At 41.1% G+C, this 14,437-nt stretch overlaps 1 protein-coding gene across 1 annotated transcript; it reads right to left on the bottom strand.

Annotated features, from left to right (window-relative positions):
* Nucleotides 1–1,068: 1,068 nt before the first annotated feature.
* LOC122094747 lies at nt 1,069–2,244 on the bottom strand. Its single transcript, XM_042665350.1, has 2 exons — nt 1,533–2,244; nt 1,069–1,355 (listed from the first exon to the last, which is right to left on the bottom strand). The coding sequence occupies exons 1-2, from the start codon at nt 2,242–2,244 to the stop codon at nt 1,069–1,071; spliced, it is 999 nt and encodes a 332-aa protein (XP_042521284.1).
* Nucleotides 2,245–14,437: the final 12,193 nt, after the last annotated feature.

Below are 14,437 nucleotides of genomic sequence, written 5' to 3'. Positions count from 1 at the left end.
CCTGAATTGCCAGCCAGTTGTTAATAAATTGCTTCCTGTGAGGCGTTACCTTGCCAAAGAAAACTTTGCTCTTGTCCAGATTAAAATGTTGGCCTGAAAAATCTTGATACTTTGATAGAAAAGAATGACTATTTTTTACGTATTTAACTGACACATTTATAAAAATAAATATATCGTTAGCAAATAACAGGTGGGTTGGGGTAACAACTCCTCTTGGACCCGGCAGCAACTTGAGAGATCCCTCTACTACCATTTTTTTTAAGCCTCTGCAGAACACTTCCTCAGCTAAAATAAAAAGAATGGGAGAGAGCAGGTCAGCTTGACGAAGACCACGCCCCGCTCCAAAGAAACCCACTGGCCCTCCATTGACTAACACAGAAATCCTTGAAGTAGATAAAATTTATTGGATCCACAAAATCCATTTTTGAGAAAAACCAAACTTTTGTAGTACGACAAATAGGAACTCTCAAGACAAGGAGTCATAGGCTTTCTGACATTAATTTTGATCCCCATCCCGCCACCCCTAATTGCAGAGAACATCAGATTTGACAACTCAGAAGCAAGACTAATATTTTCAGATATTATCTTACCCTCTTGGAAGGCTCCTTGTTCTTCAGAGACTAGCTTGGGGAGGAGTGCACACACTCTACTCGCCATGATTTTGGACAGCACCTTACAAAAATAATTTCCCATGCATATTGGCCGGAACTTCTCAAGAGAGGCTGCACCCACCATTTTCGGGATGAGAGTAATGAAGCAATTGTTCACTCCCTTTGGAAGAATTCCCACTCTAAAAAAATATGTCACAGCCCTAAAAAAATCTTCTTCCATTGTACTCCAAACCCTTCGAAAGAACGATCCTAGAAAACCATCAGGACCTGGCGAACTATCCGGATCCAATTCCCATACCATTCTTTTTATTTCTTCAGAAGAAGGAACAACCTCCAAAGAGAAAACATCACCTTTCGAGAGCATCTGGGGAATGCAATCCAACAAATTTATGTGATGGAAAGTTGGTTTTTGAGCATGAAAATCTTCATAAAATTCAGATATGTATGAAGATAGACCCTACTGATCATCAATCCATGATCCATCCTCCTTCTTTAAAGAACGAATTTGGTTGCGAGCTCGCCTCATTTTCACAGAAAGGTGAAAAAATTTTGAGTTTCTATCCCCATCTTTCATCCACCTTTGCTTAGCTTTTTGAGACAGTAAATTTTCCTGCATTTGAGTAGCTTTGAGCAAAGCCGTCTTGGCGTCAGCCTCTTTACTAAATAATTCATCAGTCATCCCTGGAGCCTCTATATCATCTTGCACTGAACTCAACTGCTCAGTAGCTTTCCTTACTTCTTCATCTACATTAGGGAAATTATTTCTTTACCACAACTTTATACACAATTTAACCTGCTTAAGTTTCTGAGACAAAACATAGATCGGATTCCCTATGACCTCTTTATTCCACGCGTCCTGAATGAATTTGTCAAAATTTTCATTCTCCATCCAAAAATTATTAAATCTAAACGGGATGTTACCTGGTTTTGGTGTCACCGCTGACACTACTAGAATTGGCCCATGATCAGAAGACGTTCTCAGAAGAACTTTTTGGTAGATGTTTTTGAAAAGATCCAGCCACATCTCATTACAAAAACTCCTATCAAGAACAGCGACCACATGCCCTCTTTTGCGATTATTAGTCCAAGTGAACTTCTCCCCATGTGAAGGCACTTGCACCAACAGACAAGCATCCACCATCGCTTGGAAATCTGCCACAGAGCTCACATTGGACCTTCCTGGACCCCTTTTCTCATTAGATAGTAATATGGCGTTAAAATCCCCTATCACAGACCAAGGGATAGTAGAGAGAACCACTACTCCTAATTCCATCCAGAGCTCTCTATGCTTGACCTTGAAACAATTTGCATGAACAAAGGAAAGACCTACTATACTCCCAAACCAATTCACTGTGACTGAAACTTGTTGTTCAGATACAGAAATAATTGATGGGTGAGGGGTACTAAGCTTCCAAAGAATCCAAAGATTCGGAACCTTGTCCAGCCGATCATTATGGGTCAAATCCGCAGCATACCCTAACTTGTTGATCAACAAGGAGGGGAAGTCACTGACCTTCACCATCGGCTCAGCCAAGCAAACTATATTTGGGGATTGACCCCTAAGAATGGATTGTAAGGCCCTAACACCAGCAACCTTCTTCACACCTCTGATATTCCAAAAGAGCGCTTTCATCATTAACACTGCTAAGCGGCACCAATGTCCGGACTCTTGGCCTGACCAACACGCTTCTTGCTAGCCTTACCACCTTTGGACACAACCTTACTACCCTTCTCACGAGCAGCAATGGATCTATCCACCTCCTCCACTTCATAAAAAACTTGAGCAACCCTGCCATCTGTAAGCACAGTCCCAGGCATCTAGTGCACCATCACGTCTTCCTCACGAGGCTGAACTGGATCCAAAGAAAAGCTCCGCCACCCACTGGTAACACTACCTCCACCCCTTCTACCCTTTGTCGCCTGATTTCTCCTAGGTCGAGAGACTTGAGCCGCTGTGGCCCGGTTTAACCAATCCTAGTCAAACTGGCCTAGTTTAGAGATTGACCTTAAGAACCATTTTCCTCCTCAATTGAATTCACATCTGATTCTCCCATTGAATCAGCCTCAAAATCTGCCACCACACCCTCCTCCATCACTAACACTCCCACATTTGAATTCAAATTTTCAATCGGCCCAATCAAGGTTGACTTTCCAATATTGGTCTCAACCAAAGAAGAAGATTCCAACACCACTTGAATATTACCCCCTTCAACCGCTCCATGGAAGGAATTATTTAATGGAGATATATGAGAATCCTCCTCTACTGATCTTTCCTTACTTGGAGATTGAGATTGATTTGAGTTGGCATGGACTGAGTCAACTCCATCTTCAACGTACACAGCACCTAGAACATTCATCGCCCTTACTCGATCATCTTCCTTTTCATCGTCAATTCTTTTCTGTCGGCATGTTCTAACCTAATGCCTGATTCTCTTGCAGTATCCGTACCATTCTAATCCATCTTCATATTGAACCTTTTGACGAAACCCAAAAATCTTTGAAGTTCCTGGTTCCATCCTTTCCACTTGCACTTCGTCGACACGAAAAACTGCTTCAGATACATCCACCTCGACCAGAACTCTAGCAAAGTGTCCCATTAGACCTTCCCTTGTTCTGCGATCAAGGGCAACAGGACGACCTACCGCTTTAGCGAAAGACAACAACACATTCTCATGCCAATACTCGAGTGGAAGGTCGAGGAAACGGATCCGCACGAGTTTTGTCCATGATTGCTTCTCGTGAATATTGAAGTCCGGTTTCCAGTGCTGGAAACGTATCATCTACTCACCAATTTTCATAGGACTCCTCCGCTAAACTGCTGACTTGTCCCCTTCACATTTAAATTGAAATATAACATATCCTTTCCCTAAGGGATGCATTACCATACCGTGACTCAGTTTCTAATTATCTCGTGCTTCCTGGCACAGCTTGTCTAAGGATATCAGACGAAAATTAACACGCCCTATCAAGGAAAATCTGAACAACTGTCTTTTTTATTCACAATCCTGCTGAGGGATTACGATCCTCCTTATGTTAGCCGCCTAAATCAGTTCTGGAAGAGAGTCTATCTCAGGCCATGCTGCGTTGCCAACAGCTTTGGCATAAGTCTTCTTGGAAGTAGGCCGCCCGTCCACTCCCTCTGTCTGAACAGCTTGTTCTTGAACTATAGGACCTCGATCCAGGTCCTCCCTCGCACCACTGTAGTTTTCATCTTCATCCTGTGCATTCCACACCTCCTGATCGCTTGCCATCACTCTGCTAACTCCTGAATTCCTCTAACAATGCTTCTCCATTGCTGCACACAGATACACTCTGCATTCCACACCTACTTCTCTATTTTTATTCTAGTAAAGCAAAGAAGTCCAACGGAGAAGTGCTAATAGCATCCTACATCTAAAGTGTTATAGTGGTGATTGGACTCAGTCGGAAGAGGAAATTTATAAAGAAATGGAGTCTCATTATACCCAAATCTTCCAGTCAGAAGGAGTTGACCCTGAAGCACTTCACCAAGCCCCACAATCTATCCAGCCTCAAATAACCTCAGAGATGAATGATCAGCTGTGTGCTACTCCGACACAAGAGGAAGTGCGATCTGCTTGCTTTAGTATGGCCCCCCTAAAGGCTCCTGGAATAGATGGCTTGCCTCCAGCTTTTTTTCCATAAATATTGGGATATAACTCATGATGATTTGTTCTTTTTTATTTGTGATTTCTTTTCTACTGGTTCTTTACCATCCAAATGTAATGAAACTATGCTCTGTTTAGTTCCAAAAATCTCTAACCCACAGAGTGTAGATCATTACAGGACAATTAGCTTATGCCTAGTTGTAGTGAATATAATTACTAAATTCATGGCGAATCGGCTAAAGGATGTCTTGGAGCTCATTGTCTCACCAACCCAATCTGCATTCATTCCCCATCGCTCCATCTCTGACAACATCTTCATTGTGCATGAGATTTTCAACTATATCAATCCTAAAAAGAAAGGAAAGAAGAAATTCATGGCCCTGAAGCTTGACATGAAGAAGGCGTATAATGGGGTTGAATGGGAGTTCTTAGATAAACTACTCCTTCGATTCGGGTTTTCCCCTAAATGGGTATAGTTGGTGATGTCATCTCTCCGGTCTGTGACTTACAAGCTGATCATCAATGGAGGAATTCGTGGAACCATCACTCCATCTAAAGGGATTTGTCAGGGTAACCCTTGTCCCCAGCTCTCTTCATCCTTTACGCACAAGCGCTTAGCGCTTTTGTATCACACTTAGAAACTATGGGACTGCTCAAGGGTATCCGAGTTCGAAATAGGACTACACCAGTGATACACCTTTTGTTCGGGGATGACTATCTTCTCTTTTCAGAGGTGAAGTTATCCGAGCTCTGTGAATTGAAGAATGCGTAGAGACCTACTGCAAGGCGAGTGGACAGGCCATCAACTTGCAGAAATCAACGTTATCCTTCAGTCTAATAAGCCACTACGGTTTCAGCATTGGTTCTCTAGAATCCTTAAAGTCTCCTATGGCAAGGGACCTTCCAAATACCTTGGTCTCCCACCGAACTTGGGATCTCCAAGGCTGCACTCTTTAAGGAGATTTTAGACAAGGCTGGACAGAAATTTATTGGATGGAAGCATCACCTATTATCACATGCAAGAAAAGAGGTTATGTTGAAATCTGTTGCTTTCTCTTTGGCTAACTAGGCTTATTCCCACTTTAAGCTTCCATCATCACATCATAACCAACTAAGGAAGGACACTTCAAAATTTTTTTGGGGGGATGTCTCAGACAAGAGGAAGATCCATTGGATCTCTTGGCTTTGGTTATGTTAAATAAAGGGGAGAGGCAGGTTGGGCTTTAGAGATCTATCATTACAGAACAAAGCTTTGTTATCTAAAGTTGCATGGCGATTATGGAGCGATCCCTTTTCTATGTGGGAGAAATTTATGACGGATATTTATTTTCCTACCCGAAGTTTCATGGAAGCAAGACTAGGCTCTAATCCTTCATGGCCATGGCGAAGCATAATGGAAGGTAGAAAGGTCCTCCGATCAGGGCTATTATGGAACATTGGCACTGGAGATAAGGTAAGTATATGGGCTGAAAACTGGGTTCCTAGTCTCCCAAACTTTAAATTGCAATACCTACCATTGGTAGAGTGCCCCCTCACAAAGGTTTCAGAGCTAATTGATGATTCGAATAGATGTTGGAATCTACAGATCCTTGACCAGTTCTTTCACCCTAATAATAAAGAAGCAATTTTGAAAATCCAGTTGGGGCTTTTTCCAACAGAGGATTGTCAATTGTGGGGTGCATCAAAGGATGGTAGATACTCTGTTAAAAGTGCTTACCACTTGCTTAGTAACCCATGGTGTGATGTAGAGAGGGCAAAATCATCTACTTCAGCCTCCCATCATTGGATGGATATATCTCCTGGGGTGTGGAATACTATGTGGAAGTGCAACACTATGCCTAAGATTAAGAATTTTCTATGGCGATCTTGCGCTGGTGGGCTTGCTTCAGCCTCTACCTTACATCACAGACAGGTTCCTATTGACCTACTTTATATACGATGTGGAGTGAAGGTAGAGACAACTTACCACATTCTCTTGCACTGCCTGTTTGCTAAATATGTGTGGTTTGGCTGCGATCTTTCACATAGAACTCAAGAGGGCACCCATATCTCCCAATGGATCCAAGGATGGTCCCACTTCTCTTCACTTGGCAAGTAGGTTGCTAAAGAATTAAGTTCCCTTTGCTCCTTTGTGTGTTGGCAATTATGGATCACTCGAAATGATCATGTGTTTGGTAGGAAAAGTTGGGAACCTTTGGAAGTTATTGCTGCCAGTCAAAAGGCTCATGATGAATTCATTTCAGCAAGTATGGTGGAGCGACTGACAACTAATCCTCAAACAGTGAGAGGGCCAACAGATATAGCTCATCCTTCTATTGGGTCATTCAAATTGAGTGTGATGCTGCATTGAACCCAAAAATGAAAGGTTGTGGGATTGGTTATGTGATACGAGATCACAACAGTTAGGCATGCATAGCAGTCTCTAATCCAATCCGCTTCCCAGATATCTTGATCGGTAAGGCGCTGGCCATTCTGGATGGACTTCTGGAGGCAATTTCTGAAGACACTTACAAGTTGATTGTTGAGAGTGATAATCTGGAGGTTATTTCTTGTCTACAAGACTGGTCAAAGGCCTCAACGGTGTCAATTCGACCAATCCTGGCAAATATATGCCACTTGGTATCTTTTCTAGACCAGTGTTCCTTTGTTCATGTTTCAAGGGACGCTAATTGTGTAGCAGACTCTCTTGTAAGGAGGGCCCTATCTATTTCGGAAAGGATAGTTTGGCCCAATTCCGATCCTTATCTATCTGTCCCCGCTCACACAAATGATGAAAGTGCAATCTGATTACATGAATAGAATCCATTTCTACCAAAAAAAAAATAAAATATATATATATATATATATTATTATTAACATGTATATTATCATATGAAATAATAGTTAAACATGATTGGAATCGCATGAAATGACTTATAATAAACATCACATGCAATAATAGCTATTTTCTTTATGAAAATTATATAAAATCTTGATAGACTTTTTCTATCACATGAAATAACAAGAAATGAATGAAAAGAAAACCTTTCTCTTCAGGAGTCTGGAGGATGGAACTTTAGGAGAGAGAAGCTCTAGGGTGGACGTCCGTCTGGGGGCACCCAAGACCCCGACGGAGACCCTCCCACTGCATGTGGCCGACAATCCCTAATTACTGATTTCTTGAGACCTGCGGTAGTGAATAGCGTGGTGGAACTAGAGACAACCATACCTGCGGCACTTCCACTTCGTCCCATGCCCTCTTTCTCCATGGTGGTGGGAAGAGGACTACTTGAGGCGGACAACCTCCCTGAACCCATTCACTCAAGGTCTTTGACTAAGGTGATCATACCCCAGGAGGCATACGAAGAACGTCTAGAGTGATTTCGGTTTGCGCTGATAGGTAGGGCAAACTTCAGATTCATCTCTTTGGATTTCATATGAAAAGAGGCATCTGAATCATGGAATTTGATTATGGAGCGATCCCTTTTCTATGTAAAAAGGCTTCATCCTCTTTCAGTTCGAGCTTGAATCCGACATGTCTCTTATTTGGCGAAGAAGCCTTATCAAGGTAGGGGGTCAAATCGTGGGGTTCCAGAGATGGAGACAAGATTTCAATATACATGAAAAGCAGACCATCACTAAAATGGTTTGGATTCCACTCCCTGACCTTCCGTTAGAGTATTGGCATGAGAAAATTCTCTTGACAATGGCAAAAATGGTTGGTCGCCCTATGGCCATTGACAAGCATATCCGTGCTGTTTTGATGGGTGGATACGCCCGGATTCAGGTCGAGGTGGAAGTAGGATCCACTCGAATCGATGAGATTCATGTTGAGCACCGCCAGCCAGGAGCATCAGACCTCCTTTGGTTCAAACAAAAGATTCAATATGAAGACAGCCTTGGGCTATGTGGATACTGCAAGAAATCAGGACACTCAGTCGCTGATTGTAGAACCTTGAAGTTAATAGAAGAGAGGAAGAAAGCAAAGGCGCAAGGGATCCCTGTGCCTGTCGATAAGGACAATCCCAACTTAATTTCCATCCATGAAGAAGCACAAATCCAATGAGGCAGAACGTTTCAGCCACGGTGGCGATTCCGGTGCTGCTCAGGGAAACGACATGCACTCCCAAGATGGTGGTGCAGTGCAGGAATCTGACTCAGCGGCTGCAAATCAGAAAGGTCAACCCATCCAGATAGGAAACCGATCTCCTACCATATTAAGCACTGGAATTCAAAATTCAAATATTTCCTACCCCAGTGGAAATATTGAGATTGTGATTCCAATCCATGATAGGCATCCTTCCCATTCTGGACTCTCCAAAGAATCTTTTAATGAATCTCCCCATGGATCTGGATCAAGTTCGCCCCATTCTCAATCCAGTCGATCCTCACGTGTCTCCAAGTCCCTGCATGATCGTGGCCCTCCATCTCAGGACATTATGGCTGAAAATATCATCACCTCGATCCCCTCCACCTCCTTGCATGGAGGAGCTGTTGAGGTCGTTCATCAGGAGATTGCAATGGCTGACGAGCTATTGGCTGCGGCCGAAATTGAAACTAGAAGAAAAGAGAAATGAGCAGTATCTTCATTTGAGCAGACCAGGAGGTCTGTTCGTCTTGCCTCCTTAAAAAATTCTAATGAAAGTCCTATTTTGGAACGTGAGAGGTTTCAGGAAATCCTCAGCATGCATGGCCCTGAGAAAAATCATCAGTGAAAAGAGCCTAGATATTTTATGCCTAGCAGAGCCTATGATGGATCCGTCCTCCTATCTTGCTCGCTTCTTTAGCAAGTTAGGATTTGAGGCCGATCTCATTAGCAACCTCAGGAGAGACAAACCGTCAAACCTTTGGCTACTTTGGAGACGAGGTATTTCTAAATCATCAATTCTCTCATTTTCTGAACAGCAAATCACTATTAGAATTGATTGGAAAGGCACTTCAATTCTTATATCTTCAATTCACGCTAGTTGCTTCAGAGCTTCTAGAAGAGATCTCTAGGTGGAGCTAGGTTCAGTGTCGATCCTGGCTGAACCCTGGCTTGTAGTAGGAGACTTTAATGCCACCCTTGCTTTGCATGAAGAGCGGGGTCCTGGATTGTTCAATATTGGTTCGGTTGCAGAGTTTGAAGCAATGGTTGATTCTTGTTGCTTGATCAAGCTGCCCTCTCAGGGGCCAAAATATACTTGGTCTAACAACAGAAGAAGAGGCAACGTTGCTGCTATTCTTGACAGGGGCTTTTGTAATGAGGATTGGATGACCCATTTTCAGGACTGTGCTCAGCTAGTTCTTCCTAGGGATTTCTCGGACCACAATCCAATCCTCATCACATCAGAGGCTTATCTGAAGCAGAAAAATTGCCCATTTCGCTTTCATAAGTTCTGGACAGACCGCCCCTCTTTCCTGCAGTTGGTCTCTGATTCATGGAAGGAAGGAATATCTGGCCCCCCCACCTTTGTTTTGACTCAGAAACTAAAGAGACTTAAGCCAATCATACGAACTTGGGCTAGGGAGACTTTCCCAAATTTTGAGCACGAATTGGTCAGAATAAGGGAGGTCTTGGACCAAATTCAATCCCAAATTGAGCAGTATGGAATGGATGATGATCGATTTAGGCAAGAAGCTGATGCAAAGTCTACTCATCTGGTGGCCTTGAAAAATCATGAAAAATTATGGGCAGAAAAATCAAGAATCAAATGGTTGAAAGAGGGGGACAGAAACTTCAAATTCTTCCATCTCTACACCAAGATCAAAAGAGCAAAAAATACCATTAGAAGAGTTAAAAAACTGATGGCTCGATCATTTCGGATAGAGATGAAATTGCAAACTACATGATTGGGTTTTACGAAGAATTTAACAAATGTGTTTTTGTGACGGATCACTTGGAATTACTAGATTCCATTCCTAGGCTTATTGATCAGGTGGATCTTCTGAACCTAGATGCTATCCCAGGTCCAAATGAAATTAAGCAGGCTGTTTGGGGCTTGGACCCTGACAGCTCCCTTGGTCCAGATGGCTTCCCAGGTTTTTTCTTTAGATGCTGCTGGGAGATCATATCAAGGGAATTTGAAATTGTAGTTCGCGATTTTCTCGTTACAGGTTTGATGCACCCGAGCTTGAACAACAACTTCTTAGCCTTGATTCCCAAAGTGAATGGCTCCATGACTCTAGACAAGTTCAGACCTCTCTGTATGGGTAATTTTATCTGCAAAGTTATTTCAAAAATCCTTGCAACTAGATTATCCTTTCTTCTTCCAAGACTTATTTTTGAAGAGCAGGGTGCATTCCAGAAGGGGAAGTTAATCCACAATAATATTGCCTTGGCTTCTGAATTGACAAACATAATGCATTCTTCCACAAGAGGTGGCGGCCTTGGGGCAAAAATTGACATCTAGAAAGCCTTCGATTCAATTTCTTGGAATTTTATTATTCAAGTTTTGAAAAAATTTGGTTTCTCAGATACTTGGCTGAACTGGATTTTCCAGATCCTATCTTCCCCCAAAATTTCCATTCTTCTGAATGGAGGTCCTATTGGGTACTTCGAAGTTCAAAGGGGTCTGCGGCAAGGCGATCCTATATCCCCCATTCTGTTCATATTAGCTGAAGAGGTCCTTTGCAGAGGATTAAAGCATCTTCTTTTCAAGAATAAAATCAAGGTTCTCAGAGGTCCTAGAGGTGCATCTACCCCAACTCACTTATTATTTGCTGATGATATTTTCATCTTCATCAATGCCTCCATCAAATATGTAAGGAATTTAAAAGACTTCCTAAGGAAATACCAAGAATTCTTGGGGCAGATCATCAATCTGGACAAAAGCAATCTTTTTATGGGGCCCATGCACCCTTCCAGGAAGCAAATCATTATTGACACCATGGGAATCCCTTCTTGTACATTCCCTACAAAATACTTGGGGGTTGAAATCTTCAAGGGAAGAGTCAAAAGTCAGTATATGCTACCTATGGAAAAAATCAGAGAAAAGCTCTCAGGGTGGAAAGGAAAAATTCTATCTATGGACGGCCTGGTTCAGCTTGTCCGCTCTGTCATCTCTAGTATGCCAGTGCACAATTTCTCCATTTGTTGGTGGCCTTCTTCTTTGATTGTGCAAATGGAAAAATGAAAAACCAGCGCCAATCAAGGCATGTAAGGGTTGGGCTGAACCCTTTCAGTGTTGATATTTGGACTCGATTCATGGAGTGTTTTGGGATCTTGTGGCCTATTCCAAATGATTTATTGCATTTTTCGCAATGATGGATTAGAAAAAGAAAAATCCTATCAATCAAGGATCCTTGGACCATGGGTTTGTGGTTATAGCTGATAACATCTGGAGAGAAAGAAATGTCAGACGCCATGAAGGTATTTCTCTCTCAACCACCCATGTTTTTGAAAAAATCATGCAGGCTGTGAAAGCTGGGAATATAGATTTTCTGGGAAGTATCAAATCTATATATGATCTTCTCTGTTGCCGTTGCCTTGGGATAAGACTTATACCAAATAAACCTCCATTGATGCTTGAAGTTTTCTGGTGCACCCCTCCTAGAGGTTGGTTTAAATTAAATGTTGACGGATGCTCTCTGGGAAATCTTGGGAGAGCAAGGGCAGGGGGAATTCTAAGAGATCACAGAGGCGGTGTAGTTGGTTCTTTCAAGTACTTCTTAGGCGTTCAGACAAATTATTTTTCTAAACTCAAAGGTTTATCAAAAGGCATCCTCCTAGCAAAGCAATTAAACACGACTGGATTGTGGATTGAATAAGATTCTGCTGTGGCTGTTTTGGCAGTTCGGCTTCACTCCATCCCTTGGTATATCCGTTAAGATTGGATCACATGCCTTGTCTTCCTGGAATCCATCAGCTGGAAGATATCACACTATTTTCGAGAAGCAAATGTTTTGGCTGACTACTAAGATGCGGCCAAGTCTAGAAATTCTAGTTGTCCTGCTTCTTTCCCGGCTCACATTAGCTCTGAAATTACTTCTGATGCAATCTCTCGTCCAAGATTTCGCTCTATGTAATTTTGCGATTTTTCTCCCCCTGCTGATGGCCATGCCGAAGGTGGGGGATTAAATTTTCTAATCTTTGTACTTTATTTTTTCCTTTTTTAATAAATAATAAGAAATCTAACAGCAAAAAAAAAATAATAAGAAATCTAACTTATTATCATGGAATAATGAAAATTAACATGTTCGCTATCACATTAATAACAAATACAATATCATGCATGTAATTACGTGAAAAGACCAAAGGATTACATGCTAGCTATTATCTATGCAAATCTCCCCAACTCAGGGACAACACTTGGTCTTTTTCTCTTTTTTGGAGAAATTGCCAATCTTCAGACCTTGGAATTTTAAGCAACACTTCCACGCCATGTTGGAATGGTCAACACCAACTTCGGCTATTTGGGCAGCGTTTCCACACCATCTTATTAGTTGGGTTCCAAGCTAGGAAAATAAGGACAGCGTTCCGACACCCTTTGAAAAATGGACAATGCTTTCGTGCTCTTTTGGAAACGAATTCTTTTTCTTATAAAAAATAGGCATTGCCCCGATGCCCTATTGAAAACGACTAAACAAAATAAGAAAAATAAGTAAAACCTCTTTACCTGACTAGCTAGAACCGGCTTCAGTCTCAGGATGGCAGGATGGAGCCCCTCTCCTAAGCTTTTGGATCAACTTCAAACTCCAAGTGGGTCAATTAGCTTGAGAATTTAAGCTTATACGCCCACTTTTCCTTACTCATGCCTACAATTTGATAGACCCCATGCATACACTCACTTTTTCATTTTTCTCTTTCTATTTGATATGATGTTTTTACCACTTCCACTATTCATTTTTTTTCTCACTCACACCGTTCTCTCTTTTTGATCGTTTTTTCTCTTGTATGGGCCTTCTTTTATATAGACAGGGATAAGAGGGCGTAATGGGCAAAATGAGGTAAGAAAATAAGAATTTCTCAAAAAATAATCATTACTAAACCACTGTCCAACTCCTTCTATCTCCCATGTAAGTCTCAAATGGTAAATCCTTAATGAAATGGAGATTAAGGGTCCATTTGATAACGTTTCAAGAAACTTGTTTCTACTGTTTCTGTGTCTCGAAACGGAAAAAACAGACCAAAAAAGGGTTTGATAAAACTATTTCGTTTCATTTGTTTTCAGAAATAAAAATTGAAATTTCTACCTATTTATGGTTCAAGAAACGACCTAGGAGAAACAAGTTCGTTTTTGGAAATGGCTCAAGGTCATTCTTTCATTGGTTGCTATCGACTTCCAGAAACATGACTTATCAAACACCTTCAATTCTGTTTCTGTTTCTAGAAACAGAAATTTATGTTTCTTCCGTTTCTTGAAACAAAAACAGCAAAAACGTTATCAAACATGCCCAAAGCTTTGGATCGAGTGACAAGTGAGTTCCCATTCATATGGTAATTTATCCAATGTTATATGGTATAAGGAGTATAATATATTAGACATTATTTACCAATTCCTATCTATATGGTAATTATCTAAGTTAAGATGGATGTAAGTTTTCCAAACTTATGAATAAGAGAGAGCTGGATAATTATGCACTTTAGCCTTTGTATTTTTTTTTACTTCAAATTAATCTATGAGTCGTGCAAAGATTTGAAAGATTGGAATAGAGAAACATATATTATATACGATGTGTAATTATCAAAAAGAGAATTTTTGAAAAACTAATTAATAGAAGGTATTCAAATAAAGATTATTTTTCGTTTCTGTTTGAAACATTGTCATTGATTTAAGCTATGACTACAGCTCAGAGATCCAATGAAAGAGGGACAAAGAAAAAAACAAACAAAAAAACCAAAGCCGTGAAACATTGCACATTCTTAGCTCAATAACAACCTTTGGTGAAAATATATTGGAAATTTAGTGTTGTTATCAGAACAATTTTTTTCAAAAATTGGAATTGGATCGGAATTTTATGATTCGAATTAGATTTGATTCTGATTGACACCAAACCAATCTAAATCAGAATCAGTAGGGGCACTCGAGTTTAAAATCCTTGACCACAACAGTTTTGATTGGAATTGGTGTTACTCAATCCCGCCTCTAAATGTTTTGGAGCACTTGTTTCTTAGTTTATTGGAAGGAAATTTCTTCGTTGGCCATTGTTTCCATAAATGAAATAACGGGCTCCATCTCTGGGAAAGTGTAAAAAAAATGGGAAACATTCCATGGATCTCTTCATGTTAATTTAAAATGA

Source organism: Macadamia integrifolia, chromosome 12 (assembly GCF_013358625.1).
Source record: "Macadamia integrifolia cultivar HAES 741 chromosome 12, SCU_Mint_v3, whole genome shotgun sequence".
In the NCBI taxonomy this organism is placed as follows: domain Eukaryota; kingdom Viridiplantae; phylum Streptophyta; class Magnoliopsida; order Proteales; family Proteaceae; genus Macadamia; species Macadamia integrifolia.
The sequence above is the reverse complement of the archived record's forward strand: the minus strand, read 5'-3'. Positions and strand labels throughout refer to the sequence as shown.

Coding starts and splice junctions, on each gene's coding strand:
- LOC122094747 (XM_042665350.1), bottom strand. CDS start 2,244: ATGAAAGCGCTCTTTTGGAATATCAGAGGTGTGAAGAAGGTTGCTGGT. Junction 1,356..1,532: donor AGCGGTGACACCAAAACCAG/GTAACATCCCGT, acceptor TCCCTAATGTAG/ATGAAGAAGTAAGGAAAGCT.